Source organism: Indicator indicator, chromosome 8, assembly GCF_027791375.1.
Source record: "Indicator indicator isolate 239-I01 chromosome 8, UM_Iind_1.1, whole genome shotgun sequence".
Taxonomy (NCBI): Eukaryota; Metazoa; Chordata; class Aves; order Piciformes; family Indicatoridae; genus Indicator; species Indicator indicator.
In genome coordinates, this window is record NC_072017.1 from 25,761,353 (window position 1) to 25,787,774 (window position 26,422).

The 26,422-nt window shown below is 46.2% G+C and overlaps 1 protein-coding gene across 1 annotated transcript in view; it reads left to right on the plus strand.

Moving 5' to 3' along the window:
* Positions 1-25,575, plus strand: part of LOC128968549 (transmembrane protease serine 11E-like) — a 41,995-nt gene extending 16,420 nt beyond the window's left edge. Inside the window, exons 4-10 of the mRNA XM_054383087.1 lie at positions 5,818-5,885; positions 9,420-9,583; positions 18,570-18,608; positions 21,588-21,783; positions 22,560-22,819; positions 24,083-24,225; positions 25,414-25,575. Coding sequence (XP_054239062.1) covers positions 5,818-5,885; positions 9,420-9,583; positions 18,570-18,608; positions 21,588-21,783; positions 22,560-22,819; positions 24,083-24,225; positions 25,414-25,575 — 1,032 coding nt within the window. The remainder of the gene's footprint in view (positions 1-5,817; positions 5,886-9,419; positions 9,584-18,569; positions 18,609-21,587; positions 21,784-22,559; positions 22,820-24,082; positions 24,226-25,413) is intronic.
* Positions 25,576-26,422: the final 847 nt, after the last annotated feature.

Consider the following 26,422-nt stretch of genomic DNA (forward strand, 5'->3'; position numbering starts at 1 on the left):
ACCCAAGTCTCCCCAGGCTCTTACCTGCTCTTTCCAAGTACTTGCTTTCTACTGGTATGAGAGGAAAAGAACAGGACTCTTATTGAATGTTTTTTTTTGCCTTGCTCTTCACAGAAGGCAGTTTTAGTTAGAAGTACCTCTTATAGCACAACAGCCAGGAAAATTAAGCTTTTTAATTGGAGCTTTTTACAGTTTTTAAAATACTAATCTCCCTTTTTCCTTACTCTGCAAAATAGTTTTGTTAAGCGTGTGTGTGTGTGGTGTGAATCTTTTATCTATGTAAAACAGATCTTCAAGCAGCATTTTGAGGGGAAAAAAGGCCAACCAAACCAACCAAAACAAAAAAACCCCAACTTTCCTAAACTAAACTTGGGCACTTTGCAACTTCTGCTTTTAAAGCTATATTTCAAGGGTATGGTTCTCTGGGGCAGGAAGTGATAGACAGCAGCACAGCACAATGAGGGTGCCCTCTATGGGTGGCCAGGGCTGGAAACAGCAAAAAGCAGCTTTCCAGGGTTAACACAGCCCGCTGGGAAGCCTGGCAGTGTAACCGTGGCCAAGAGGACAGCGTGGAGACTTGTTTAGTTAACTCTGGAATCAGAGGGCAGGGCGCGTTTGCCTGGCAGCGTGTGTATATCAATTGCTGAATCACAGAACTCATCAGGTTGGAAGGGACCCTCAAAGGTCATCATGTGCAAACCTTCTGCATTCGGCAGGGACATCTCCAACCTGGAGCAGGCTCCCCAGGGACTCTGCAAGTCCGATCTTGAAAGTCTCCAGGGGTGGGGCCTCGACCACATCCATGGACAACCTGTTCCAGTATCTCTCCACTCCCATGCAGAAACTCCTCCTGATATCCTACCTAAATTTCTCCTGCTCCAGTTTCAAACCATTTCCCCTCATTCTGTCACCACAGGCCCTTCTAAACAGTCCCTTTCCAGCCTTCCTGTAGGCTCCCTTCAGATATTGAAATGCAGCTCTAAGGTCTCCCTGGAGCCTTCTCTTTTCCAGTCTGAACTGCCCCAACTCTCTCAGCCCATCCTCACAGGAGAGGTTCTCCAGTTCTCTGATCATCTTCATGCCTCCCATGGACCTGCTCCAACAGGTCTATGCCCCTCCTATGTCAGAATGTGGCCTCAAAGGTAGAGATGAAATGATGTACTCAGCAAGGAAATAGCACACAGGAAGGACTTGCACCTCACTTGTGATGTTTGGGGTTTTCTCAGAAATTACCTCTGCAGTCAAAATAAGCAAGCGGCCACTGGCATAGGCACACACTGCCTTGTTTTGCAACCTGAGGTGCTTTCTTGCTTTTAGCTTTTGGTTCCTGGTTCCTGTTTGTACAGGGCACAGTAGCACAGGGAACTAAAACAATACTGAGGGAAATACAAAGTCCTTTTAAATGCTAGCATGAGTTGATGCAGTATAGTGCATGAAGCTATTGTTCAGTGTTCTTCCTTACGTGTAAGATCTTACACCAGCATTGTGCATGAGTTTCCAGCATAAAATGGTTAGTTATCAAAATTGTGCCTAATACCCAAATTGTTCTCTAATTTAAGTTGTGATCCTTCAACTTCATTGATTCTTTGACTTTTTAATACAATGTAATTTCCTTAAGTGATAGACATACAAACTGATTTTTCTTTTTCATGGAACCACAGAATCACTTTGGTTGGAAAAGCCCTTTCAGATCATCCAGTCCAACCATTCATTAACTCTTCCAAGGCTGGGGTTAACCCATGGCCCTTAGCAACACATCTCTGCCTCGTTGAAACACCTCTGGGGATGGGGATTCAACCACCTCCCTGGGCAGCCTCTTTCAGTCTTTGAGAACCCTTTCAGTCAACAAGTTGCTCCTCATATCCAACTTAAACCTGCCCTGGTACAACCTGAAGCCATTTCCTCTGCTCCTGTCATTTGTTTCTAAGGAGAAGAGACCAACCCCTACTTGGCTCACACCTTCTTTCAGAGAGTTGAAGAAAGCAATGGCATCTTCCCTCAGCCTCCTCTTTTCTAGGCTGAACAACCCCAGCTCCCTCAGATGGTTCATCAAGACAAAAAGTCTAAGAACCAGATACAGTACAATGCCAGAAAAATCCTATGAATACACCCTCCTGGCCCAAAATTGGTGATTCTTGCTCTCATCCATTGTGTGGCAAGAAAAGCTGTAGATGTGCACAAGGACAATGGGCATGACCTGGAAAAAGGAATTCAGCCTGAACTGAAGGGTACTTAGTGACAGTGTGTGTGATTAAGTGAGAATTGTATCTTAATTACAGACTCTCCATCCAGAATTACTGCATCGTTTGTAGGCAATTACATCAATGAAGTGATTCAAGATGTGAACTGGTGTCACTGAGATCAAAATCTGACCAGTAAGGAGAGCAGTTGTGTAGAACACGATGTTGTCAAAAGGGGGAATCCAAATTCAGTACTGAACTTGCATGGCTGATAGTGTTTGAGCACTTGTAACTTCAGTTCATCACTACTGCACTTCCTCAGACTTCAGGAAACTGTTGTTCTCCAAAGAGCTATTCACTCTTGGATTTCTACTCTTTGCATCCAAGTATTACAGAATCACAGAGTGGTGAGGGTTGGAAAGGACCTCTGGAGATTTTCTAGTCCAAGCCCCCTGCCAGAGTAGGTTCAGCTAGGGCAGGTCACACAGGTGGGTTTGGAAAGTCTCCAGAGGAGGAGACTCCACAACCTCTCTGGGAAGCCTGCTCTAGGGCTCTGTCACCCTTGCAGTAGAGAGAATTTCCTTATGTTGAAGTAGAACTTCCTGTGTTCCAGTTTGTGTCTGTTGCCCTTCATCCTGTCACTGGGCAGCAGTAAATGGAGGCTGGTCCCATCTTCTTGACACTCACCCTTAAGTTGTTTGTAAACACTGATCGGATCTCCTCTCAGCTTTCTTTTTTCCAAGCTAAGCAGCCCCATGTCTTTCAGCCAGTCCAGTCTCTTCCAGTCCCTTCTCTTCTAGTCCCTTCAGCACCTTTGTAGGCTCTGTTGGACTCTTTCCAGCATATTCCTGTCCCTCTTGAACTGGGGAGCCTCGACCTGGACACACTACTCTAGATGTGTCCTCAACAGGGCAGAGTAGAGGGGGAAGAGAACCTCCTTTGGCTTGCTGGCCACACTCTTCTTAATGTTTAAAAATCAGAGGGCACAGAGTCCTTTTCCTAGAAAAATCATTCTTTTGGAAAAAAAGAAAACCCTTTTTCTGGATATTGGCCTACTTCATTTTTCCCTATAAGTTGGAAAATCTTCTCCCTAAGCAGACAAAATTTGAGTGGCAGTGTGAAAGTTTTCAGAAGCTCATTACGGACAATTGAAAGCAGGGAGCTGGCATGGGAATACTCAGGTGACCTTAATTCCAGCTGTCACTGTGACCTGGCTCTAATGAAACTCACATGCCTTTGAAATTGGCTGTACCAGGCAGAAGCATGGCACTTTATGTCTTAGTGTGATCCCATTTATTAGTCTTCTAAATTTCTTTGATCTAAAAGTCCAGTCTCTTGAGGAACTGCTGTACCAGGTCACTCATGTTTCTGTTGCAGATGAGACCTCCCAGAACCAGCTGGGCTGGTTACTGAGCTCTTTATTTTGGTGCAAAGTCAGATGGTGCTCACTCCCCTCCCAGCTTTAGCAGCCCAGATGAACTCTGTGATGAGTTTGTGATGCTATTTGCAGGTATCTGGGTTGGCTCTGCTGCTGCCTGCCATGACAGCTGTTGTCTTTGTCTATGTGTGGTTCCTGATGGAAAGATCTCTGATCTTCTGGTTTGCTAGAGGCCTGTGGATCATCACACTCTCTCTTCTTCAGCTCCATTTTCTTTACCCCAGGCTAGCACTGTGGCTGAAGGGCTGTTGCTGCTGCTAGTAATTGGTATCTCTGTTTCTAAGGGGGCTGTGATGTCCACATCCTGGTTTGAGACACTCCCAGGTTCAGTTTTCTGTTGTCCTGATCTGTCTTTCTCCTCCTGCCCTTTGTCTCTTTAATCTCTGGTAGGATTCCTAACTCAGGTAGGGTTCCTAACACAGCCCTCAGTTGGAACCCCTTGGTTGTGGAGGTTCTCAAGGGAAATGCTTCTGGATTTGCATGACGGTCAGCTCTGGGGGTCTCAGCAGGCTGAGCTGTAAATTAGATGCAAATTGGGCAGCAAGTTGGGTGGTGGATACAGAATGAACACGAGTGATTAGTAGTAATCCCTGATTGCCACAAAACCCGGAGAGAGTCACTGGGCCAGGCTATAGGTGCCAATTAATATTTGTGGTCAAGAAGCTTTAAAAATCACTAATAATGGGCTTTACATCCTAAAGACATAGTGAGACAAGAGGAAGAATGCAGTGTGAGGAGTGCTGCTGAAGGACTGAACTGGCAGCAGCGATTAAAAAGAGCAGTGGTATTGAGCAATGAGAAGATCTGGGTGCCCAAACCCACTGGATACCTCTGAACAGCCCACACAAGTGATTGAGTGAGTTCAGCAAGCATTCCAGAGGAGTGCTCTGCCAAACCAGACCTGATGGCCCTTTCTGATCAGTCCTGCTGCCCTCTGTGCAGTGTGTGGTAGCCTTGCTGGATCACTGCTAGATCGCTGTCCTGGAGTGATGGAGTGCCTGTCTCAACACAGAATCATGGAATTTTTTGGGTTGGAAGGGACTTTAAAGATCATCCAGTTCCACCCTCATGCCATGAGCAGGGACACCTCCCACTGGACCAGTTTGCTCAAGGCTTCATTCAACCTAGCCTTGAACAGTTCCAGGGAGGGGGCATTCACAGTGTCCCTGGGCAATCTCATGTGGCCTGCTTCCAGAGCTTGGATGTTTTTTGGGTTCCAGGGACTATTGGGTGATTCTGAAACCATGAAGATTTTAGTAGGTTGCTCCCAGGCCTCAGAGGTTAATGTTGAGATCTGGAGTTTGTCAAGACAGGATAGGAAAATAAGTCTTGTTTATCAAGGCTGCAAGAACTTCTAGCTGCAAGACAGAATTTACTCTGTGGCTGGAATGCTTTGCCCTCATTGCATCTTTGGTACATGCCACTGTTACCTCCTGTCTTGGCATGGATGGAGCAGTATTCAGGAGGGAAGTCCTGAATTTGCCTCGGAAGACAATAGAGAGGAGTTTTGTGAAAACAATGGAGAGTATGATATTAAATCAAGGAAACGCCAGCAGGCATTAAGCTAAATGAGCCAGCAAACATTAACTAAAGAAAATCTTGTTTGGAGAGATGCTAAAATAGAGGCTGTCAGAAAAAACTGCTGCTCATCTGAGAGAAGCAGAGCTTGGCACTTGGTTAAGAATGCTTAGACCTTGCCTCCAGCAGCAACCGTCACCGCTCAGCAGCTGTTAGACAAGGGCCAAAGAAAGCAAGTGGTGAGTTTAAGGGACATAATTGTGACAGATGATTTAAGGGACCTGACATGAGGATGATTGGGGACTTGAACATCTCTGCTGTGAAGAAAGGCTGAGAGACCTGGGGCTGTTTAGTCTGGAGAGGAGAAGGCTGAGAAGGAACTTATCAATGTCTGTAAGTATCTGAGGGGTGGGTGTCAAAATGAAGGTGCCAGGATCTTTTTTGTGGTAACAGGATCACAGGATGTTAGGGGTTGGAAGGGACCTCCAAAGATCATCAAGTCTGACCCCCCTGCCAGAGCAGGACCATGGAATCTAGCACAGGTCACACAGGAATGCATCCAGATAGGTCCCAGTGATAGGACAAGGAACGATGGGTACAAGCTGGAACACAGGAGGTTCCACCTCAACATGTCCGGTTCCCTCCTGTTTTTTTTATCTCCTATTTTTCTTTTTCCAACAGATCGACAAGACATTTCACAATTCCATTTTAAGGAAAAAATACATCCGTTCACGCTTAATCAGAGTGAGGTATGTGACACTCTAACCACTGCACGCAGCTGGCTTCACATGAGGTGTACCCAAGCCCAGTTAGAGAGCCACTGGATCTGATTCACTAAAGTGTAAGATCAGAGCATAACCCCAGCTGAGCATAATCTTCTTCTGAACCATCTCCTCCTTTGGATCTTCATGTAAAAGATTAACTTCAGTCAGCCCAAATTCTGCACAAGTTTGTGTTCAGACCTTGAGCAAGCTTCAGCTAACAAAGCAGATACTTGAGCTATCCAAAATTAAAAGCATTTCCAGAACTCTTTCCTTCATTACAATGCAGCTCTCGGTTTACTTCTGGGGTTGGTGCTGTGCTGGGCTTGTCAAGTAAAGCGCAAGGTGGCTGTGCTGGCTCAGAAGGTCCCAGTCGTCACTGCTGGTCTCAAAGCATGCCCATAAGTAGATGTCTAGAGAAGAACAGCAGCACAACAGATGTGTATAACTGCTTCTTGGTATGCTCCCTATCTCCAGAAATTACCACTTGGGATTTCCTGAAGGGGCTTTGTTTAGCAGCCCCCAGTGGAGTTCTTTTCCAAGGACTTGTCCTGTCTTCCTGGACGCTTGAAATCCATGCACCTCAGCCCTGTAGTAAGGACTTGCCTTAAGTTACTTGCAAAGTGCCACCTTTTCTGGATCATCCAGTGGCCCCTAATTCTTGTGCTTGCAGAGATGATGAAAATTGATCTCTATCCTTCCTCTCCAACTAATTGGTGGTTTGAACACTCCCATCATATCTCTTTTCTCTCTTTTACCCCATGAGTTCTACTCTCTTCAGCTGGAAGTCCCAGCCTGCTCAGGCATTCTTAGCAGCAGCTGCTGTTACTCAACACCTTGTCACCTGGCTCCATATCTCTTTCAGGTCTGCTGTCTCTCTTTTTTTGAGATGAAAGGGTCAGACCTGCAGTTGAGATTACCATTGAGCAAAGTTTTCTTTCCTCTTTTATTCTCTGTCCATTTTCATTGTTTTTCATTTCATTGATTTGAACTTTTTACCACCCTTGAGTGCTGAAAATGACCTTTTTATAGAACTGTCTGTTTTAATACTAAGGTCTTGCTTCTGAGTGACAGTGCCTGCCAGTTTGTCAGTAACCTTAGCTTATTCCACAGTTAGATACAAGATGTGATTTGAATGCAGCTTTAGGAATGTTATTTTCTGCTGACTAATGTTGTAAGTGTAGACAAGGTGAGAGGCAAGTCTGTAGGCAGAAGTAGCATTTTTCATTACTTCTTATTCCTAAACCCACTCTGAGGTGTTTGCTGTGGTAAGACCTTAGAGCAGCCTTCCAGTACCTGAAGGTCCAGGACATCTGGAGAGGTACCTTTTAGGCAGGGAGTGACAGTACAAGGGGTTATGGCATCAGACTGGAAGAAGCTGGATTGGGATGAGAATTAGGAGAAAATTCTTGCCCATGAGGGTGGTGAGGTACTGGAACAGGTTGCCCAGAGAAGCTGCTTAGGCCTCAAGCCTGGCAGTGTTCAAAGCCAGGTTGGGTGAGGCCTATGAGATGTCCCTGCCCACAGCAGAGAGGTTGGAAGCGGAGGTCCCTTCCAACCTAAACCATTCTGTGATTTCATGATTCTGTTTGCTGTGCTGGTTGCAAGACCTGTATGTGCCAAAGCTTGTTTGCTCTTAAATATACAAGCTTCACACCTCTGCAAGTGCTCAGCCTGCAGGCACTTCTGAGCAGGGTCATTGCTGTGCATGTACTGTCCTCAGTGTAAACAATGCATATGGTTTGGTAGTGGTGATACCCACTGCTCACTGAGAGAGACACCAAACAAATCTTACCTGGGTGTCTTTGGCTTCAGACCTTTGCTATATGGTGATTCAAGGCGGGCTATACTTACCTGAGGGTTTCAAGAGGTGTGGTGTGCTTGCAAGAGCTGATAGGGTAATTCCAGTGTGGCACAGCACAGGAAGAGGAGTGGGGGGAGAGGCAAGGGAACACCTCAGAAATGCAGAACAACACCCACAGCTGGATCAGATAGCATCTCAAAATAAATGGAGTGGCACTCATGCTGAAATTGGCACAAAGGGAAAACCCAACCTGTTGGAAAGTTCATGCATAGCTACTTGATGTCTGTGATGAGATCCTGGACACAAGGCAGGCATCTGTTCAGCTCTGGAGCACTCAGCATGCCTTGGTGTGCTCATGACACGTGGCCTCTCCTTTGCCTTTCACTGGCAGTAGCAGAACCTCTGTCCACATTCGTGTATGTTCCTTTGGAAGATCACAGCCTGCCTGTGTGACCTCTGAGCGAGCTGCTTGCCTTGTAACTGTAAAATCTCCTTTCCTTTCCTACCTGAATGATCCTTAAGACAGAGCAACCTGCTTACAGCTCACCCTTGTTTGAAGTAGGGTGAGAGGAAATGGCCTCAGGTTGAACCAGGGGGGTTTACATAGAGTGTTAGAAGGAACTTCTTGATGGAAAGGGTTCTCAAAGACTGGAACAGGCTGCCCAGGGAGGTGGTTGAATCCTCATCTCTGGAGGTGGTTCAAAGAGGCAGAGATGTGCTGCTCAGGGCCATGGTTTAGCACCAGCCTTAGCAGAGTTAGAGAATGGTTGGACTGGATCATCTGAAAGGGCTTTTCCAACCCAATTGATTCTGTGATTCTAACTATCTGTGAACTCACATGTTGTGGGTTGTGTCACTGTTTCTTGGCTCAGGTAGAAAAAGGCACAGGAGAGAAGATTCTTGGTGCATGCTCTTTCTTATCTTCCCTGTTTAAGGAGCCATCTGCAAGCACAGAGTAAGATGTACCAAGTGATTAGCCTCTTTGGTGTTTGTAGAGCAGTCTTCAGTCTCTTGCAGTATTTGATGCTGAGTGAATTCAGTCCATCTGAAGACTTATCTTCCTTTTCTCTGATCTTTCATCAGAGCTGTGGAATTGTATATTCCAGTGTGGGTGCTGCTGCACTGCTCAGTCAAATGTTAAAGGCCCCTTTTGTGGTCCATCTCTTGGACTGTGATAAGCAGCCTGTGGACATGCTGCTGGGTATCATTTCTTGTTGCAGAATGTGAGATTATTACTCGCATTCTCTCAGGAGGCTGCAGTGTTGGAATTGGGTGGTGTGGTCAAGTACCTTTTGGATGGTGATTGGGAAGGTTTGTGTGTACAAGGCCCTGGAAAGGTCTGTCTATATACCATGAACCATCTGCTTGATGTTGCTGAAGTGCTGTGTGTCCAGCTTTGCATTGCAGTAGGTCATTCTCTCCTGCTCTTCTGTCCCAGGTGTGTGGTTAGGGACTTCTTTTAAGACTCCATTACAACACTGAGCTGGCCATTTGTTTACAGAAAGCACCATGCCTTCTTCTAGCCTAAGATACGTTTGGCCATTCAGCACTTGCTTGGATTTCTTTGGACAATTGCTTCTCTCAAAAATGTACAAAGTGCTCAAAAATGTGTCTAATCCTTTATGTTACATTGCCATTGCAAGGGAGACTAAGATTAAAAAAAGCTAAGAAATGCAGAAATGGGCTGAAGGTAACCAGAGTGTTTTGTTGCTTTGCAGCCCAGATGCTGATGGTGTGGTGGCAGAGGCTTTGCTCACATTCCGGTTCTCCTCCACGGACTCCAGAGAAGCCCTGCGAGACAGAGTGGAGAGGATCTTACGGAGGGGCCTGAAGAAATACAGAGGGCCCCTGCAAATCGATGTCAGAGCTTCCACCATCTCAAGTAAGTACAGTACAGAGAATCATGGAATGCCTCAGGTTGGAAGGGACCTCAGACATCATCTACTCCAACCTCCTTGCCAGGGGCTGGGACACCTCTAAACTAGACTTGGCTCCTCAAGGCCTCATCCAACCTGGCCTTGAACACACCCAGGGAGGAGGCATCAACAACCTCCCTGGGCAACTTGTTCCAGAGTCTCACCACCCTCAGACTGAAGAATTTCTTCCTCAGATCCAGTCTAACCCTGCTCTCCCTCAGCTTCAAACCATTCCCCCTTGTCCTATCTCTAGATACCCTGATGAAAAGTCCCTCTGCAGCCTTCCTGTAGGATCCTTTCAGGTATTGGAAGGCAGCTCTAAAGTCTCTATGGCGTCTTCTCTTCTCCAGGCTGAACAACCCCAGCTCCCTCAGCCTGTCCTCATAGCAGAGGTGCTCCAGCCCTTGGATCATCTTTGTGGCCTCCTCTGGACTCACTCCAACAGCTCTGTGTCCTTCTTACGGTGGAGACACCAGAACTGGATGCAGCATTGGAGGTGGGGTGTCAGCAGAGCAGAGGAAAGGGGCAGAATCCCCCCTCTTGCCTTGCTGTGCCAGTGGTTTCTGCCCAGCAGAGCATGTGTCATTTCTCCCAGAGAGAAATAGTATGTGGGCATCAGCTACAGGGATTCAGAGTTTTTGGTTGTTTTAAAGACAATTAAGTCATGATGCAATGAATTTTGAAGCTTCATTTTAATTTGGTGTCTTATGTAAAGGATAAGATTGGAAGGGGTACAAAAATGCTCTTGAGAAAGCAGCTGTGCTTCTCGTTGAGTTTTCTAACTGGCTGCTCTTACTCCATCTGGCAAACGTAGGGAGTGACTCAAAACTCTTGTTTCAATTGACCTCGATCTGCCCCAGCCTGTTGTAGTAAGGCACCAGTTAAAAAAATTAGCTGATACAATTGAATCACAATGTTTTCATTGAAGATTGGTCTCAGTAGAAGATAACATCTCCCTGTTCCTTTGATAAGTTGTCTGATAAAGTTGGTGTTGCTTTCCTTGGCTCTCCTTGGCCTAACCGTGAAACACTGACTGCACAGGTCTGCTCCTCACTCCCAGCCTAGCCTTGTTTAATGGTGGCACAGAGGAGCACAAACAACCCTCTGCCATTTCTAGGAGATGACAATAAAAGCTTCCATTGGAATCTTTCTTTGCTGGCAGGGTTTCAGCAGAGTCATGAGGCTTAGGCAAGCTCCTGCCAGCTAAAAGCACGTTGGCTCAACTGAAGAGCATGGGACAGCTCACTCCTGGACTTTTAGAGGAGATGCAGGTCTCAATTTGCAGAGCTTCTTCATCACACCTGGGAGAAGTGACCATTTTCAACACATTCTGGAAGCCCAAAGAAGGGTCTGGGTTTTGCATTTCCTACTTCTTTCCCCTCCTGAGACATCTTGACTGACATCAGTATTTAAGTCAAGGAACGCTAAGAAGCCCTAGGTTCTTCCCATGTTCTACAGCACCTTTCTACATCTTGCTTTGATGGTGTTGCCAACTGGAATCCATGTCTATCTGAAGGCAATCTCAGAACATTTTCATAACGGCTTGTAAGAAATAATTAACCTGTTTATTGCAGTCACCTTATCAAAAGATTCTGATTTGAGGTCCATGATAGAGCTGACTTTAGCTAAACACAGCTGAACAAATCCAGGTCAGGCACTTATTTATGTTGCATGCTGGGATGGTCTGATAAGGAGAACCTTCCTGCCTGGACCTAATCATCTTGTTGTTTGACACCATGTCCCAACCTGCACCTCATTCAAAGTATTTCCTTGGAGGATCAGTTCAGACAAACTCTTGCAAATTGGGTGCACCACTTGGGATCTTCAACTGTAGTTCAAAACAAAGTGGATTGCCATACTGGGGGTAGAACTTGCTTTGCCTCTTCATTCTTTGGGATTGGGGCTAAAAAAAAAAAAAGGCATAAAAATCTAAACTGTGAATGTTTTCTTACTTAAGTACTTCTCAAAAAGAGAGAGGAGCTTGACTGATGTGACAAAAATAGTAGGTGTGCAAAACTTGAAGGAAAACAAACTAATATTGTCGCTGGTTTGCATCATCACCAAACTGGAGGTGTGCTTTTCATAGGACTGCAGAGACACCTTTGTACCAGAGTATCTCCAGATGTGCTATTACTCAAGTCCCTGCTTTGTTGGTTAGATAGAAACAAGCTTATTTAGCTCAGATTGTGGGCAGTGGTATCTCCAGACATCCCTTTTATAGCTTTGATAGAAAATAGGCACTTATCTACAGACCCCACTGGAAGTCCAAACTTTTTTTTTTTCAGTGTATAACCAAGCAATTTATGTCCTGTCTTCTCTGAACAGCATTGCAAGGGCCAGCAAAATGAGATATCAAAGTCGAATTACTTGGAACCACCCACATTAGGACTTGCTCTTCCACTGGCACTGCAAGAAGATGTCACAGTTTGTCCTTTGTGTTGTTCTGGCACCAAGGAGCTCACCTTCCAGGCTGATATTTTTTTTCCTCAGGGTTTCTTGGTTAGAAATAGAGTCACCCAGATCCCTATTCAGCCAAGTGCAGAGCAGCTTGCCAGGCTATTTACTTTTGTCAGGTGGGTTGGAAGTCTCCCAGAGTTTATTTTTGGGAATGTGCCTATGACATCAGAAAGAAACTGGCTGCAAGTTCCCTGGCACTGTTCAAAGTGAGTAGGAAGTGTTCCCACCTGTCACAGCCAAGGGTTTTGACCATGAACAATGAGTCATGAATTGGTTTTGATCAACAAGTCAACTGTTATTGCTTCTTATTTATCTGGCATCTGGGGCTTGCTAAAGTTCCTTAGACAGCACAGGATCTGGGAAACAGATTCTCACATCTTTATCCATGTTTGTGGGAGACATGCAGATGAGTGTCTGATGTGGATGACTGAGGGATATTTACTCTCTATCTGTGATAACACAGATAGAAGTCTGGGGGTTTGTACTGTACTAGCCACAGCAGCAGCTTGGAGCAGTGGAGTGGGACATGCACCTGTACATTTGACGTTCCTCGGCCTTGATGCCATCAGTTTGCACAAGGTGGTACATTTCAGGGAGGCTGAGTGGAATGAGAGGGACTGAAATGTGTTTTAAAACAAGGACATGCTTGTGATTAAGGGATTAACCAGAAAATCATCCTGGCCTGGCTTCTTAGCTGGCCCAGATAAGTTTGATTTCATTAATTCCCTCACTCAGTTCTTGTTTTTCTCTTTCTCTGCCTTGCCTGAAGAGGCTGCAGGTAACTTGGGCTGCCCCTATTGTGGTGAGACCTTGACTGCAGTTGGGGCATGAGTGTAGGTCAGGAAGAAAAATAATGCTTAAAAGTGTATCAGCTTGGATAAGTGCTACAGAACTGCTACCTCCTTCCTCCTGCAGATCCCTCCTTAGGCTGCAGGATGTCCAGATGAAGCTGTAAGCATGCTGTGAGCTGTGGACCTCTGTCTGTCCTCGTGCATAGAGTTAAGATGTGGTTGATGGTTGGGAGCAGAGGCAGGTTATGGATGTGAGGACAGGTCCAGTGGACATACGTGGGGAGGGTGACAGGGACAATTAGAGGCACAAAGCCTTTGTCTTGTCTCTACCAGGCTACTCTCCCTGTTGAAGGAATGAGAATTGCATCACCTGTATCTAACCTATGTTCCTACTTCTACAAGGGTGCATAACTCTGGGGAGGTTATTCCTGCATGGAGAGCAGAGAGAACACTGGAAGGCTGTGGGGTATGTTTCAGGCTGTGTGCGCTATGTCACCACACAAGAACACGCCTTTCCTGCTCATGCTTTGCCATCTTTTAGGAAACTTCTGTATTTCCTTTTGGAACATGTCTGAATATACTGCTCTCACTCCCATTTCACCCCAGTGTCTTGAGCCTTTGTGGTCTTTTAAGTAATTAAAGGGTATTAGAGTACAGCTATTACCCCCACCTGTCTGCACTGCCAACAACATTCCTCACAGCTGCTCAGGGTGGTGACCTGCTGGAATTTGACAGAGACCCTTTTTGTGACTGCATGCACTGCTCTTACCTCACACACCACTGAACAAGTTGAACCCCCTGTTTCTGATGCAGCTGTTTTTGTTTTGTTTTTTCCCAGTTCTCTCTATTGGAGGAAGCTGTTACAGTTAGGGTATCCCTCAGAGATAAGTGGCCACATCCACTCCGCAATTAACCATGGACCTGCAAACCTTTAATTGCTGCCAGATAGATCTATAGGCTTTGGACACGGAAGTACCTTAGAAATCCTACCCTGAGTCAGTTGTTATAAACAGTTATCAAGAAAAAGATGCTATTGCTTACTCCCCTTTCCTTTTTATGTTTGCTCAAACACGTATGTTGGAGGAGTAAAAAGAAGTTATTTACAGATGTTTGTACTCTTAAATAGTAACTGCAAGTCACTGTTCTCATTAGCCAGAAATTAAGATCAATAATTTAGAGAGTTGGGGCTGTTCAGCCTTTAGAAGAGAAGGCTCTGGGGAGACGTTAGGGCAGCCTTCTAGTACATGAAAGGGGCTGCAAAAAAGCTGGGGAGGGACTTCTGACAAGGGCTTGCAGTGACAGGACAAGGGGCAATGGCTTTGAGATGGAAGAGGGGAGATTGAGACTGGAGATTAGGAAGAAATTATTAACAGTGAGGGTGGTGAGACACTGGAACAGGTTGTTCAGGGAGTTTGTGGATGCCCCCTCCTTACAGGTGTTGAAGGCCAGGCTGGATGAAGCCTTGAGCAACCTGGTCTAGTGGGAGGTGTCCCTGCCCCTGGCAGTGGGGTTGGAACTGGATGATCTTGAAAGTCCCTTGGAACCCAAACCATTCCATGAATCCATGGATATATGAATTTCAGTGTGTTTAAAGTTATTCCATTTGCTAAATACACAAAATCTCTATGTGAACAAAATTGCTTGTCCAGTTGGAGAACAGAGCTGAAAGATGCAATTTCTATGCCACTTTGCAGCAGATGGCCGTGATATTAATTTAAACATTAGTTTTCTCTTTCAAGTTAGGCAAGCTTTAATTAAATAGTAAGTTCTATTTTACAGGTAGGCAAAGAATGTTCAAGTTGGACTCGTTCTTGTTTACAGTGGCAGAAGCCTGAACCCTGTTTTGCTAAATGCAGCACAAACAACTGTTTTTGCAGCCCTGTGTGGCTGGGACAAGAGATGACACTTTAATTGTTGCTAATTGATGCTTTTTCTTGATGGTGCACACAACTAGGGCAATGAGTAAATGAGCAGGGTAGCGAGATTCTCTGATGCCTTACAAGAGATTGCTTCAAGGCAGAGCTTGCACCATGCTGCCTGGCACACGCGAACAGCTGTGCTGTTCACCAGGCCAAGGTGGTAAGCTGGTCATGAAGGCAGGCAAGCCCCTGCTGAGGGAAGCCAGCAAGCAACCTCGTTTTCAGCAGTATCACCTGGCCCAGAGTGCTGACTGATTCTGAGAGGACCTGCTGTAGGCTTGCTTTATCTGAAAATAGTGTTGGCTGGTTCAGGTTTCCAAACACATCCCTGTGCTCTGGGTGTGGAGTCCTGGAGTCCTAGATGTTGTGCCCATGATTTCACCTGTCCTGATCTGCACAACGGGTTCCCCATGGCTGTGGATAGCCTTCGCCTCTTAAAAACTTCTTTTTCATTTAAGTTTTCTCCATTGCTGTTATGTTTTCTCTAGTACTTGTGTTCTAGCACTCAGTGTGAGATATGTAGTCATTTCTCCTGTGGGGACAGGCTGGGAAAGTTGTGGCTGTTCAGCCTGGAGAAGAGAAGGCTCCAGGGAGAACTTAGAGCAGCCTTCCAGTACCTGAAGGGGACTACAGGAGAGCTGGGGAGGGACTTTTGACAAAGCTTGGAGTGAGGACGAGAGGCAATGGCTTTGAGCGGAAGAGGGGAGATTGAGACTGGAGATTAGGAAGAAATTCTTGACAGTGAGGGTGGTGAGACACTGGAACAGGTTGCCCAGGGAGGTTGTGGATACTCCCTCCCTGGAGCTGTTCAAGGCCAGGCTGGATGAGGTCTTGAGCAACCTGGTCTAGTGGAAGGTTTCCCTGCCAATGGCAGGGGGTTGGAACCAAATGATCTTTGAGGTCCCTTCCAACCCAAACGATTCCATGATTCCATGACACTGTATCTAGCAAGTCTCTAAAGAAAAGCAGTGCCCCTGCCCATGGGAATCCAACGCTGATTTTGTTGATGGGTCTCACTGGCCTGTTTCCTTCAGCAGTGGGCGGGTGGCAGGGTACAACAGCTGTATAGTTGCTGTAGATTATAAAGTATGCTTTGAGCAACCTGGTCTAGTAGGAGGTGTTCCTGCCCATGGTAGAAAGGTTGGAACTGGATGATCTTTAAGGTCCTTTCCAACTCAAACCATTCTCTGATTCATTCATTCTATGATAAAACTCAAAGCCCTGCAGACATGCTATGTAAGACTTGAAGTGTGTGTGTAAGACTCATTTCTCCAATTACACACAGGTCAGCCCAGCTGGAAGCAAGGGGTGATACTTTGCCCAGGAGAAGCTGGTACTTTTCTCTAGATGCCTTGTAAAAAGGCAGAGCTACAGAGAGGTGCCTTGCAGAAGAGCTGTGACTCACAGCAGAACTCAGTGTGGTGAGAACATGCCAATTGAATTGCTTCCGGCACCCTGCTCCGACCAGCTGCTTGCTCCTTTTGTCTTCTCAATGAGCTTTGCAGCATAATGCAAGTGTTAATAATTGACTGCAGGCTTTATAATTAGGTATTATGAGGTAAATGTCTCCCCACCCAGAGAGGAGCTGAGAAAACATGGATTATCAATACTGCACTTGAAGGCAAAAGGTGCTCTTTTGTTGCTGATTACATTTGGTGGTTTCTTACCAGTTTCCAGCTATAAAATCCTAGAGTGACTCAAATGCTGAGCTAGTTCTGAGGGTTGTATGAATTTCTAGGAAAATACTAGCTGCTCATCAAGTGCACCAGTAGGGCCAGGTCTTTCAGAGCTCTTCTAGCCAATATAAATAAATACAGATGTGAAGCAGCCAAATCCTTAGCAGAGCCCAGCACGTATTTTTCCATCCTCTAACTAAACACCACCCCTGAACCCCTCTCCTAGCCTACCTTTTACTGGTTGGGATTGTTACAGTTTGCTGTAGGGGATCTTGCCAACAACCAATCCCATTATCCATGGAATACAGCTGACAGCTGACCTGCAGAACACCTGTGCCATAAAGTCAGGTGTTAGTGCTGAAAGCAAGTTGTTGCTTGCTCAGCAGTAAAGCCTCTTTAAGATGTGAACAGTTCCTGGTTTCAGTCAGGCTGTGTTGCTATATAAATGCCTAATAATAACTTCATCTCCATTCTAGACTGGAGCAGTGCCCACAGCCCTGGCAGTGCATGCGCTGCAGCTCTGTTTGTTTCCTTTTTCTGTCATAATCTGCTTCATGTCAGATTAAGAAATGAATGAGCACATGTCTAGTAATGGTGGATTGCAACCAGGCAATTCACCCTGCATACCAGGAGGGGTGCCAAGCCCACAAGCAAAACACAAGTGATACAAGCACTGCAGTCAACAGGGCTGAGCCAGAGCTCTTTGCATTCAAAAGAGATTCCTTCTGTCTTGGTGTGGTTTTGGATCACAACTAGGATGTTATTCTGTGTGGCTGCAGTCAGAAAAGAGAAATTAAATGGATGGATAAGGATCTGTTGAGAAACTCTGCCCAGCTACAAAACATGAAGAGGATCCCAGAATCCCAGCATGGTAGGGGGGTTGGAAGATCATCCGGTCCAACCCCCTTGCTGAAGTAGAGTCACCTGGATCAGGTTGCATAGCAACACATCCCGGCAGGTTTTGAAAGTCTCCAGAGAAGGGGACTTCACAACCTCTCTGGACAGCCTGCTCCTGGACTCCAGCACCCTCACAGCAAAAAAGTTTTCCCTTATTTTTAAGTGAAACTTCCTGGGTTCCAGTTTGTGCCTGTTGCCCTTTGTCCTGTCACTGGGAAGCACTGAAGATAACTCAGCCCCATCCTCTTTAGATATTGATCAGCATTGAGAAGATATTGTACAAGAATCACTATTTTAAAATTACATTGACAGGGTGGGGTTTTGAGTTATTTTGTTTTTAATTTCGTTTGGACTGCTGTCAGCTCAAATGGCGGCTCTTGTAAAAGCAGCATGCAGGAAGCAGGGCAAGGGACTTCCACCCTCAGCCAACGCTTGTGATTGCCAACACGTGCATCCTGTGTGGCCCACAAACATGCAACATGCACATGAAAGGAGGGAATGCACTCCTAGAGCCTGCTCTGCCACACAATACGTTTCCATTAACCACCTCATTTACTACTGGTGTACCAGAAACCTTGTTGCTCAATAAGGCAGGAGAAAGGAGAGTGAACTACTGCTATTGTAAGCTGCTATTGCTGCAGTGAAGTCAATGCAGGTCTTAGAGGTCTTAATGATCTTAGAGGTCTTTTCCAACCTTCATGATTCTGTTTAGTGGTCATGGTAGTGTTGGATTGGTAAGTTGGACTTGATGATCTTAGAGGTCTTTTCCAACCCTAATGATTCTATGGTTCTACTCTTGAAGAGGGCAGAGTAAGTACTGGACCCCTGTCCCTCACTCTGGTGTAAAATGCAGTCAGTTCATTTCTTGCAAAAAAAAAAAGGAACTTCAAAACTTTCCACTATAAAAATTTATCTCAAACAAAATTGTGGATTCTGAGTAATACAGGACTTGTTTTATCTTTACTTCCTCTCCAAAACCATCAGGGTCCAGCAGGGTGGGAGAGCCCCTGTACCTGGTCCCTAGAGGACACTGACTGTGACAGCCAGGGCAAGGACAGGACCACACCTGAGCTACACTGGTTTCTCCAGCAGCCCCTTCAGCTGTACCTCCTGCTGTGCCCTGTACTCAAACAGCTGTTGGTGGATAACCATGCAGATAGGAAATGTCGTCTGTGCTGCCCTGGCCTCACCCTGACTGTTTGTTTTTTTCAGATATGGAGACGAAAAGAGCAGAAGCCCTCTTCAATGACAGTAAGTGAGGGCTGTTTTAAGCCTTGGATATCTTCAGTTGTTTTAATTAGCATTAAGAGTCTCTGAGCACTTTTCCTGGCTCTTAAAATGCTTTTTCTCATCTTCCTGTGTAATGAATGTGACCTTGTACTTCACACAGGGAGGCTGTGTGGTTAGAAATCCTGCTCAGTCATGAGGAAGTATTTTTCATTAGTATCTTCTGGCATACTTAGGAAGACTGGCTTGCAAATGGAGGTGATAGGATAAGAATCCCTTCTAGAAAAAAGTCTCCACCCACTGTTGAGTTCCCTGGTCAGTATTTTTTGCAGTGAAATGTTCCTTCTTCTAGAAGTATCAGCAATCCTTTGAGAAAAGAGCAAACAATGTGAAAAGAGCAAGTAGTGAGTGCTCTGTATGAATCCCCAGCACTGGGCACAGAGGAGACACAGAGGTTCTGCTGCATAAGTGCCTGCAACATGCTTCTGGCTCCAGCAGTGCTGGTGTGGAAGGTGGAGGGTTCATCTCAAATGTAAACCACTGCCATTTAGAAAGCAGAGGACTGAGCACTGTAATGTTCAGGACTCTTCTTTGTTCCCAAGCCTGATACAGTTGCTGCTGGTACCAGTGAGAGCTTTTCAACTGGGTTTGCTTAATTGTCTATTTGGAAATGCAGGGAGTAAGCCATTCAAGCCAAGGCATTTCAGATGGCTCTCAGGGGTACTCAGTAAAACTGAGTGGGTGAGGAGGGCTTCCAGTAAATGAAGGAACTGAATAGGTCTGGGCTGGGTGATTGCTGTAGTATCAGGCACAGCAGAGAGCTGGAAGGTGCATTGTGAGGTGCTTAAAGTAGCAGAGCCCTTACCACGGGTCCAGGTGTGTTATACATTGGAGCAGGTTATCATTAGAAGCAATCTCTATGATAAATTGATTAAAACATGCACTTAGATGGAAAACTTTGTCATGTCTGACCCTGCCTGCACAGAGCAGACAGCCTTGTCCTCTGTCTCCTTGATGCCAAGTATTAGAACTGCATGTTGGAGCCATGACTGCAGAATCTTTTCCATATGTGCTTGCCTTGGATGCTGTAGCACAAATCCTCTCCTCCCTGCTGCCTGTTAATGGTCTGTATACACACTGAGGGGTGAGATTTACACCTGAATGTGTTGCTTAGCTGGTGCTTGAAGGGTAGCAGCCCAGCAGAGACCTCCAGCACAGCCTGTGAGTGCCCCAAAAGCTAGTAGGAGTAAAAGAGTCTGGACCAGTTTGCTATGAAGAGAGTTTCCTTCGTGGTCAGAAATCAGCAATGTGTCATTGTCTTCAGTGCACACTGGAGGGAAGGAGGGGCTGCAAGGAAGGCTACAGAAGTCACAGCAGCCTGTGAGGAGCATGAAAACATTCTGGATTTGGAATGGCTAGCAGCACTAAGTTGTTCCTTATGGAAATGAAAAGCAGGAAGATCTTCTCAAGGTACTGCTGTAGGGTTTAGGCTGAGGTAGTTTGCTTTAGAGGTGTTTTTAAGCTTTCAGACAAGAAACTCAGCCAGTTTGGGGATCTAACAATCATCAAAAACTATCTTTGCTTACAAGATGGGTTTCTTCTAACTCTGGGAAGGTTCAGTCAGTTCCTTAGTGGAAGGCTGACAAGTAATGAAGGATTAAATAACATCACTTTTGGAGTGTTTCAGGTGCTGCTGTTTTGGGGCACTGATGGAACTGTGAGTTTTCTGCTGTGTTTTGAACACTGACTGCTCAGGTGTTTGCTAGGAATGTGGTTTTGGGACCAGTAATTGAGGGTTACCAATGGTTCTCAGAGGAGGAAATGGTGCTACTGCAGCCTTAGCATTTGTGGTATATTCTCTAGCCTTCCTTTCATGTGGGAAGTGAAGACTTAGATTTCACTGACAAGTGAATTTAGATTTCACTGATGCCATTCGTTATGGTTTTAAATCTCAGAACAGGGCAGGTCCTAGCAGGAAGGGGCAAAGGTTGCACTCTGCCTGGCTCCAGTGTTTCACTTCTGAGGACTCCATGGGCCCTGGGGCTGTCAGCTCTTCAGTGACCCATTTTTGCATCGTCCCACTCTGGGTCACGGTCTGCAGGAGACAGGCAGAGCAATGCTTTGAACTGTGTTGTCACTATGCAAATAATTCTTAGCTCTGTCTCTTTTTCAATGAACTGGGATAGTCCTGTCTGTCAGCTTTCCTAATGTCTATCTGAAATCCAGGCCTGGATGAAAACTAGTGGGTCTTGGTCCAGGTAAGATGGATTTGATGTTGTTCAGATGGGAGAAGACAGCTGAAGCAGCTCTGCCCATCGAGGAAGTTGCTAAAGCTATGGGGGAGCTTCAGCTGCTCCTGAATATCTTGGATCTGGTGGCTGAAACCATGGACATTTTCATTTCTCTCTGGGTTTGCAGGACAATACTTCTTGTCATGGATGCACATGGTGGTAGAGGCATCCATGCCTTTGTTGTCTGCTGTCTTGGATTAGCATCGTGCTTATTGCCTGAATGCCTCTCCAGGTCCCCCTGCAGACTGTGCCACGCACAGTCACCTGTCTCCAGGGGACATCTTGCTGGTGTAACCTGCCTGCCTGCATGGTCAAACCCATGGCTTGGATCATTCTCAGCTTAGATTTTGCCTTGTTCATGTTTTATCCTGATACCAGATTACCTGGGACATTACAGTTGCCCATCCCTGCGTTTGGGAATTCTCCTGGGTGTGTGGTGAAGGTTTTAATTCCTGATCTGGGCTGCTCCCGCAGCTGAGCCTGAATAATTGACATCATGGCTTCCCATAACAGTTAGTTGCTCATTCAGGTTTCTACCAGGATGGGTTGTGCATGAGGGTGCTGGAGGTGGGGCCCTGGTGGAAGGTTTGTTTCCTGGTCGATGTCAATACCATTAGAGGACCTGAGGTGGTGTGTACCACTGGGTGTGCTCTGCACAGGCAGGTTTGCTGAGCAGCAGAGCAGCTAACAGAGCCTCTCTCCCTCCTGGCAGTTTGCGGGCTGCGGCAGAACAGATCGGTCAAGTCGATGGCCAAGTCGTCGTCGCTGCGCATCGTGGGCGGCCTGTCCTCTGCAGAGAGTGGGGACTGGCCCTGGCAGGCCAGCCTGCAGTACAACAACATCCACCGCTGCGGCGCCACGCTCATCAGCAACACCTGGCTCGTCTCCGCCGCACACTGCTTCAGGGAGTAAGTTCCCACCCCTGAGAGGATGTGCAGCAGAGTGTGCCCCATCTCTGTCAGCTGTCTGGCTTTCCAGATCTGCACCACAGCCTGACTCTCCAGGGGAACAATCACAGAAGCATAGAATGGTTTGGGTTGGAAAAGCCCTTTCAGATCATCCAGTCTAACCATTCTCTAGCTCTACCAAGGCTGGTGCTAAACCATGGCTCTCAGTACCACATCTCTGCCTCTTTGAAACACCTCCAGGCATAGGGATTCAACCACCTCCTTGGGCAGCCTGTTTCAGTCTTTGAAGACCCTTTCGGTCAACAAATTTCTTCTAATCTCCACTCTAAATGTTTCAGACATGGCAACTGTGAAGCTGCAGGATGTGCAAAATGGAATAGCTGATTGTACAGATTATTAATGTGCAAAAACAGCAATGGAGGTCAAGAGTTTTCTAGCAAAAAAGCTTTTTGATTTGATGACACCCTGTAGCCACACAATCACTAGATCAGGGACAAAGAGGAGGGAAGGAATACGAGGCTATGCTTCATAGATTCGTAGAATGGTTTGGGTTGGAAGGGATCTTAAAGATCATCTAGTTCCAACCCCCTGCCATGGAAGGATGAAATGCAGGATTGCCCTCTTCTAGCAGCAGCCCACAGCTACATAGGACACTGATATGGAAAGGGATGTATGCCTGAAGACTAGTAGGGAGCTGGTTGGAAGGAGCTTTACAACAAAGATGCTGACAAAACACTGATGTTTGCAACTAATTACAGCACTCTTACCTTTTCCAGCATGGGTCACCCTCAGAAGTGGACTGCAACTTTTGGAGCCCTTCTGAAGCCACCAAGCTTGAAACGATCAGTCAAGACCATCATTGTTCACGAGCAGTACCACTACCCAGAGCACGACTACGACATTGCACTGGTGCAGCTCTCCAAGCGGGTGGAGTTCACCAGCAGCGTCCACCGGGTCTGCCTGCCCGAGCCGACCCAGACCTTCCCATACAACATCTATGCTGTCATCACAGGCTGGGGAGCGCTCACCAACGACGGTGAGTTCTGCATCTGCCAGGTGACCTGTATGGTACATAAGTTGCAGAATGCCAGCTTGGAAAGGACCCCAAAAATCACCTTTTTTGGTGATTTTTGGTCCAACCTTTCCAAGTCACAGTACAGTTAAAATGAGCTTGGCCCAGCACCCTGCCAGGCTGAGTCTTCAAACCGTCCAGTGTAGGGGACTTCACTCCTTCCCCTTGGAGAACAATGTCCAATTGTTGTCATGGGGAAGCATTTTCCAACATGGATGTGTTCCTGTGTGACCTAATCTAGGTGATCCTGCTCTGGCAGAGGGGTTGAACTGACTGATCCTTCAAGGTCCCTTCCAATGCCTAACATTCTGTGATTCTGTGATTTTCTTCTGGAGTCCAATGGGAATCTCCCCAGCAGTGACTTGTCCCCATCACCCCTTGTCTTCTCCGTGGGACTCCTTGTAAAAAGGGAGTCTCCATCCTCCTGGTAGCCACCATTTATGTCCTGGTCCATGGTGATAAAGTCTCCCCTAAGCCTTCTCTTCTTCAGGCTGAACAAACCCAGCTCTCTTGCCCTTTCCTCACACGGCAGGGTGTCCAGTCCTCTGATCCTTCTAAGAGTGGCTCTGATCTCCTACTGAATGGATGCCCCTTCTATAGTCACTTGTATGGCAGCAAGCGCAGTGCTTTATCTGTGCAACTTGCTTAATTAGTCACAACCAGCAAGTTTGTGTTCTAAAAGGAGAGCTGACAAAGAGAGCTACTGAAGAAGGCAGGAAGCAGGAAGAAGACTGTTGTCTTTTGCCAGCCTTTCCATTTCAGATAGCCCAGCTGTGCCTATGTTTGTATAGCACCTAAAAAATGTTCTCTCAGCCCTAGCCAGAAGCTGCAGATAACTCCATGGGCTTTCAGGTAAATGTGCAGGTGGTGACTTAGGCAAGGAGGGCACGCTAAGAGCAGATTTAGCCAATGAAGATTTCTTCATTTTATATCATCTGCCCAAGGGCTGGGTAATTTGTGTTTCATGGCACACTAGAGAACATGCATGAAACATGTGGGTTTGTGCTAGGTGCAATGCAATTGTTGCTTCTGTCTTCATGGGCCAGCTCCTACATCAGGCCATCAGGATGTCCCTAAGGGTGTGTCCTAGACACATCAACAGGCAAAACCTCCATGTCAAACCAAGCCAAGTTGGTCCTCCGTAAGAGGACATGAAGTGCTCGTCCTGTATTGTAATGACTGCAAAGTACTTCTGTTGATGACCTCCCAAATTGTATTTCCCCTCAGGTCCAACTCCAAATGCTCTTCAGGAAGCTACAGTGAAACTTATTGATTCCAAAACCTGCAACAGAGAAGAAGTGTATGACGGGGACATAACACCCAGGATGCTGTGTGCAGGATACTTGGAAGGAGGAGTAGATGCTTGCCAGGTAATTGTAGCTGAAAATTAGAAAGGAAAACTGAATTAATGCTGACTCTAGTATCTGGCTGACAAAATCTTAACTGACAGTCCTTTAAGTAGGGTCCATTCAAACAGGAATTAAAATGTAAAATGAAAGCACAGAAAGTCCATACTAAGAAAGCATCTGGTCCTGCATAATTGAGGCTTGGTGCAGAGTGGGTTGAGAGGAGCCCGAAGAAAGAGACTTGGAGATGTTGGTTGCTGAGAAGCTCCCCATGAGCCAGCAGTGCCCTCATCCAGCCCAGAAGGCAGCTGTGTGCTGGGCTGCAGCAAGAGGAGTGTGGCCAGCAGGGCAAGAAAAGGGATTCTGCCCCTTTGCTCTGTTCTGCTGAGACCCCACCTCCAATACTGCATCCAGTTCTGGTGTCTCCAGCATAACAAGAACACAGAGCTGTTGGAGTGAGTCCAGAGGAGGCCACAAAGATGATCCAAGGGCTGGAGCACCTCTGCTGTGAGGATAGGCTGAGGGAGCTGGGGTTGTTCAGCCTAGAGAAGAGAAGACTACGGAGGTCTTAGACTTGCCTTCCAATACCTGAAGGGATCCTACAGGAAGGCTGCAGAGGGACTTTTCATAAGGGTGTCCAGAGACAGGACAGGGAGGAATAGATTGAATCTGAGGGAGGGCAGGGTTAGACTGGATCTGAGAAAGAAATTCTTCAGTCTGAGGGTGGTAAGACTCTGGAACAGGTTGCCCAGGGAGGTTGTGGATGCCTCCTCCCTGGACATGTTCAAAGCCAGGTTGGATGAGGCTTTGAGCAGCCGAGTCTAGTTGAGAGGTGTCCCTGCTCATGGCAAGGAGGTTGAAGTAGCTGATCTTTGAGGTTCCTTCCAACCTGATTATTAACCTAATTATTAACTTATCTTCATATTACAACTTATCTTCATATTACAAAGAATGTCCTCTTAAGTGCTGGTTCAAAGCAGATCCTTTCCAGAACCCAGATCAGGAGGTTCCATGGCTAGTTGTAAATAGCCACCATCTTCTAACTCATGTTTGCAACCACCTGGATTTAGCAGACATAGCAGCTCTTGAACTGCTGCTTGCTTACTCTCCTTATTGGACACGCTCTCCTGTCTATGGAGAGAATGACATTTTCCCTTCTGATAAATTAATCTTCTTTTTTTTTTTTTTTTTTTTACCCTCCTCTTTCTCTAGGGAGACTCTGGGGGCCCACTGGTTACTCCAGACTCTAGACTGATGTGGTACCTCGTGGGAATAGTGAGCTGGGGAGATGAATGTGCCAAACCAAATAAACCTGGAGTTTACACACGAGTGACTTATTTCCGTGACTGGATTACCTCAAAAACTGGCATCTAATCCCAAACCAGAAGTGGATTTAACTGCATAGACTCTGTGTAACTCATTTGTCTGTAATTTCGACAGGTTCTTTTTCAGTGCATGTATTCCTCTGTAATTTTGGCTGGAGCAACCTTTGCCCATAAGAGATACACTAAGCCCTTGTGAATTTAGACTAAACGCATGAGATTACCTGCCTCATCTTGGAGCCTTGGAACATTCTCCGTTATCAGAAATTACAAACTGACTTTATTAAAGTAACATTTAAAAGCTCCCAATTTTACAAAGATTTTCCAGGAAAGTAAAATAAGAAATTTTTCTTCAGCCATAGACAAGGTCTGGAGCTGAACCTTTCTCCTCCAGTGAAGCGAGTGCTGCCCCAGCTGTGTTTCTAGCAAAGCCAGCACTGATTATTGCTCTGTTTCAGACTATCAGCTGTGTGAACTGCAACCCAGGTCCTGGATGTCCACCTTGCTTGGTGGCCTTCACAGCTAACGGTGGATCAGCTAGGACTGAGGTTAGGTCCTAGGCTAAGGAAAAGGAGGAATTCCATGCTTGCAGTAAGTTGGAAGGGAAAAGAGAAAAACTTAATGATCTTTTATGAAGCACATTTTTAACAGACCTTTTTTCGTGGATTATGTGAAGTTCAAGCTACTTGATAGTGCTACTGTGGAAGTGCTTTACCACAACACTGTGCTGCTACCTCTGGACCAGTTCTACTCTGATCTAGTCTGTCCAACTCATAGTATGCTTAAGATACAGGAACATGAGTTCTACCCACATTTGTCTGTTAGAAGTGTGTCCTTACAAACAGCCTCCCTGGAAGGAAATACAGCATTGAAATCTGTGCTAAAGGGAAAAAGAAATA